Genomic DNA, 5,460 nt, shown 5'->3' on the forward strand with positions numbered 1-5,460 from the left:
ACCACATTTGCAGATTTTAACGAACCCTCTTGATTTTCAGCATTCCCTTTCTTCCACTCCGAACATTCTTTTTTTATGTACCCTATTTTTCCGCACTTAAAACATCTTATATCATTTTTCTTCCTAGACTGCATTTGAGATCCGTTTTGAGACTTACTTCTTCCGCATTCTAGGTTACTCTTTGCAGACACCCCAATTTTAACTGCACCTCACTTTTCCTCTCAATGTGTTAAGGGGACCCTTCGTAATTTATGTTATGAGTCGACTTAGTATTCTGAAAATTTGAGAATCCTTCTTGAAAAATTCAATTGAACCCTTTTGAAAGCATTTTTATTGAATCTTGTCATTAAATCTATTTAATTGAGTCATTGTGATTTTAAATTGAATCCCTATTAATTGAGTGCTCTAAGTCTCTTTTATTTTCAAATTTAGACCCACGGGTTTGGCAATTGCAGGTGGGTGGTGGCAGCCAATGACGGCACTGGTTGGCAGTTGGTAGTGGTGGCTAGAGGCGGTTGCCGACAATGGATGATGACAGTTGGCATCGGAGGCAGGTGGTGGCGAGAGCAGGATGATGAGTAGAGATAGGCATTGGTGAGTGGTGATCAATGGCGGCAAGCAGAGGCCGGTGACGGTTGGGGGTTATGGGCGGTGGTGAGCACCAGTAAGTGGTGGTTGGCAGTGATGGGCAATAGGGCTTGGCAGTAGTTGGTGGCAATGTTTGATGGCAAGCAGCTGCCCGTTGGCAGTAATAGGCGGCTCAATGGTGGTGGTTGGCGTACATGTGTAAGCTAGCAGCAGCAAAGGGAGGTGATGAGATGAGGTAAAACAAAGGTTAAAGAGTATCAGATCCAAAGTCCTAAAAACATTACTTCAGAAAATCCTAAAAGACACTCTTCATTTATTTTTCTATATTTCTTGTTTTCATAAATAGAAAATTGTATCAGAAACCTTGACCAAAAGAGTCTTCATTGTCCCAGGGTTATGTTAACTCGTCCAATAAAAGGGTGCCACGACACATCTTGAGCTATCTAAGCCCTCGAAAATATGAATCCATGGAGAGCCTGAAAGGAACCATTAATGCCCCTTGCCCATGCTGGTTACGCTAGCTTCCATCAGGTGTTGTCATTATTGTATTTGACCATTAGAGAGTAGACCACCCTCGGCAATTTTCGGCAACAGAATTTTAAATATAGTGCTTGGAAAACATGCCTTGCAGAAAACCTTGGAAGCAAAACGTTATTCACCAATCAATGCAAGTAAAATAACAGTTACTACCGCAAAAGAAAAGCAACACTGCCACAATAAAAGGCTTCCCAATAACTAAACAATGGATATGAGGTCCAGCCATAGAATACAAATGTCTCATTAAACTGCTCTTAAATTTTCGACCCTGAAAACCAAAATAGATAAAAAGCCAAGAAATACAGCTTGCTGATAATCATAACAAAAATAGAAACCCAACAAAAAAATGATTAGGATGCGTTCTGTTTTTTCAGCTTTCCAAGTTCCTGCCTGACCACTCCAGCCCTCTGCATATCCACATTTACAGTCTATTAGGCTTTGTAAAGCGTATATGCTCAACGAAGAAAAGGCAAAAAAAAAAAAATGAAAAACACAGAAACTCTACCCCAATCTATCATAGTCTATCACCTACAATTTATATAGAAAAGCATTAAGTCATACAACTTAAAAATATTAGTATGCAACGATTGAACAGAAGCAAGAAGCAACATAAAACACTGAAATACACCTTGATCTTTGCCAACATCAGCTTAAACCTATCGAAGTCATTAAGGGAAGCTCTCCTCTTCTGAACAATCAGCTTCCTGCCCCAAGAGCTATTCTCCCACTTGTTCTTAACATCTGCAAACAAAGAAGGGCAATTAAGGAAAAAATGGACATGAGGAGAATTCAAGTTTCTGCAAAAATAACAATCCCTACCAGCAGCCTCCATTGCGTTGATCAGTGTCTTCTTCTTTGGGACCCTCTTGATGTCAATTTTAATATCTGTGAGGGAAAGCCTCTTAAAATTCATTTGGCATCTCACCATATCAGGGGCATCAACAAGCGCCTGTCAATAGCAAGCAAACCGCAGCATTAGATGGCTATTCACATGGTAAGCATAAAGGATTTAATGATATTGATGTTACAGATGAATCAAAATCCCAAAACACGGATAAATATGCAATGACAGCATCGAAGGAAAAAAAGTGAGTTTGTTAAAATTTCGGAGTTAAAACCATCAATTTGTAAAACATAAAATATTCTCACTAATGGTTGATAAAAAAATGAATCAAGCAGCCAAGTGCACAAAACTCCCCCTCAGAGTCTGGGGAAGGAGTGGACCCTGATGAGTCTACAGTAAAATCTAACTAATAGTTTAAGAAAAACTTGCCCAGAAAATGATCAAATGAAGAATATGTTTATTGGGTTAGACATGCTACAAACCAAAAGAAGCATCCCTCAAAAATTGACACACTAGGCAATTGGCAGTGATTATGAAAATATATGTTAAATCTAGGAGATAATGATTTACTTCAGACTTGAAATACCAGATAAAGTAACATTGCAAGCAAAACTGAGCAACTATATTACTTAAAACCAATGTTTTAAAAGATCGAGGCTCGCCAAGGCAAGGCATGCCTAAAATGCCTTGAGGCCCATCTAAAATACCAAATTCCAAAAAGGCTAACGCATTACATGTTGATGCTTATGCATTTGTACAAAAGGCACGCCTTTTGGGCTTTTTTAGTTGATGCTTATGCATTTTGGGGGTGTGATTCTCAAGTTAGAATTAGCTAGAAAATTTTAACTACGTGTTTATATAAAAAGAATGCCATAATATGAATTGGTTTCTAAAACTCTTGAACTTTATCGCCTTGAGGCTCACTTAAGGCAAGGCATGCCTAAAATGCCTTGAGGCTCAATCTAAAATACCAAATTCTAAAAAGGCAAACACATGACACATTGAGGCCTATGCATTTGTACAAAAGGCACGCATTTTGCGCCTTTTCAATTGAGGCTTATGCATTGTGAGGGTGTGATTCTCAAGTTAGAATTAGCTAGAAAATTTTAACTATGTGTTTATATAAAAGGAATGTCATAATTTGAGTTGGTTTCTAAAACTCTTGAGCCTTAACCTTCTCCAAAATAACTAAGAGTTGTATCTTAAATCATAAAAATTTTTTGAAGTTCGTAATAGCATAGTTATCTTTGTCAAGATTTATGCCATGAATTTAAGTTAGCAGGCCAACAAGTAGTTTGCAACATATATCAATTTCTTTTACATTATATTTGAAATTTTCTCATTTTCTTCTTTATTTTTAAACTATATATAATTTATTTACATTTTTATATCTAAAGATAAAATTCTCAAAACGCTTATACTCCATGCCTCAAGGCTTATGCCTCGCCTCTTAAGGGTTAAAACATCTCGCCTTACACCTTCACATTTTAAAACATTGCTTAAAACTCTAACAGCCTACTTGGTTCGGAAAAACAGCTATTCTTGGAATAAGATGAAATATAGTATAAATTTTGGGAATCAAGGGGATAGTTATTCCTTGTATATTTCTAATTATTTCAAACAACATGTAATAAGAAGGAATAAACATTTCCATGATTAAATTTGGGGATAGTTATTCCCTGTCTATTCCTTATTATGGATTCATAAAATATACCACATTTTTATTTGCTTTATGATAATAACATAATTTCTTGTATAACTAATTATAACTAACCTACTAAAATTAACTTATTCCAGGGAATGGGCATTCTGCAAACCAACTATAACCTAAAGGCCAAGGTCCAAGATCCAAGCTATGGCCTTCTTTATTCTTACAATAAATGAACAACTTAAACAGAGGCATTAATTCAAACATACCTGGAGTGGATAGCCTAGATAAAAACTTGCATGAAAACTACCTCATAGGTTAAATTTGAAGAATAATTAAATGTGAGGGTAGCCAAAATACAACGAGAAAACTGATATCAGAAGGACAAGAAAAGATTGTCTACAGAAGGAAACAAATCCATCAACATTGTGATGACAAATCTAGCCAATTCATTCACATAATAAGAACAGAAGTGCTATTTATACTCCATAATCTGATGCAACAATGTTCTTGCTTCATGAAGGCATGAATTGCAAATCTAGTTCCTTTTAGTCAAAAAGGCACCCACGCTGTGCTAAATAACATTACCTAAACAAAACTAAAATGCTCACTACCATAGACAGCTACGCTTAGACTCAAAAAAAGCAGAAATAAAAGTTGCAAGCCATAAAATCAGCAAAGAAGCAAAGAACAAATACGTATGTGCGCATTTTTTGTAGCTACAGTACTGAGACGCAACGCTCAGAAACAGCACAAAAGTTTAACGTCTGGTAACCGAGAAACCGTAGGCAAAGGAGAAAATTGTTCTTAAACCTTTGGCCGAGCTATTATACTTCATTCGTCTGACCCTAATACAACACGCAACATAAGCATAAAGTACAATATTTTTATTTAGTTTCCTTGTGATTTCCCGCATTTTTTCTCAGCATCAATAACAGCATACACTCGAAAACGAAGTAACATACTCGATTTTGATCGATAACGTCGACGATAACGACGAGTTTTCCATATTCCTTCCCGTAGTTCACAAGAGCGACCCTTCCGATCTCAACGTACCGCTTAAACGGCTACAAATCAATCAACTAAATCTGTCAGAGCACAATTCGAACTGCATAGAACAATCTGAATTGCTAAGTTTGAAGGGATACTCACCATTTTTTAGGGTTTACAGAGTAATGACTTGTGAGAAGCAGAGAGCTTAGGAAAAGAAAATGACGGGAGGGCTGGGATGGGAATTTTTAGGCTCGTTTTATAGTGTTTTGTGGACCGTCCGATCTAGGGTTTTTTTTTTTTTTTTGTTTCAGCGGTGCGTTAAGGGGCTGGGTTAGGCGAGCTCAAGTGTTGGTTTGGGTACGGGCAAGACTAAACAGAAGGCGAAAATTTGATGGGTAAAAAAATGAGGCATTGTTAGACCTGATAAAATAGATAAAAATATGTTAATCCCAATTATATCTAACTCGTTTTAATTGACTCATAATTATTCGTTTGTTAAATAAGTCGAATGTGAGTTTTTATTTTCATATCCGCCCCCTTAACGAGTCGAGTTGGGTTTATTCGGCGGATATCCGCCAACCCGCATACATTATTAAATATTAACTCATAAAAGCCCACTGCCCGCCATAGCCTATAGTATACTAAGCTAGCCGGCCCAGCCCACTGCGGCACTGCCCAAAGCTCAAAGGCCCAAGTGCCCACATGGCCCGAATGCGGCACGCCCTTCTCGAGTCTCGGCCCCTCCCACTCCTAGAGTCGTAGGCTCCCAGCCCCTAGGTCAGCCCCATTCGACCATTCCCATTCAAAAAGAGCCCTAGCCACAGAGACTTGAGAATTGAGATTTTGAGCC

The 5,460-nt window shown here is 37.7% G+C and overlaps 1 protein-coding gene across 2 annotated transcripts; it reads right to left on the reverse strand.

The window, feature by feature from the left end:
- Positions 1-1,297: 1,297 nt before the first annotated feature.
- On the reverse strand, positions 1,298-5,003 carry LOC131150262 (large ribosomal subunit protein eL14z). Of its 2 annotated transcripts, XM_058100872.1 has the most exons (5): positions 4,770-5,003; positions 4,583-4,684; positions 1,945-2,074; positions 1,754-1,866; positions 1,298-1,532 (listed from the first exon to the last, which is right to left on the reverse strand). In XM_058100872.1, the coding sequence occupies exons 1-5, from the start codon at positions 4,770-4,772 to the stop codon at positions 1,476-1,478; spliced, it is 405 nt and encodes a 134-aa protein (XP_057956855.1). In that variant the 5' UTR covers positions 4,773-5,003; the 3' UTR covers positions 1,298-1,475. The 2 variants fall into 2 exon arrangements, with proteins under 2 accessions (XP_057956855.1, XP_057956854.1); XM_058100871.1 differs by having other exon boundaries at positions 1,298-1,866; positions 4,770-4,904.
- Positions 5,004-5,460: the final 457 nt, after the last annotated feature.

Source organism: Malania oleifera, chromosome 3 (genome assembly GCF_029873635.1).
Source record: "Malania oleifera isolate guangnan ecotype guangnan chromosome 3, ASM2987363v1, whole genome shotgun sequence".
NCBI lineage: Eukaryota > Viridiplantae > Streptophyta > Magnoliopsida > Santalales > Ximeniaceae > Malania > Malania oleifera.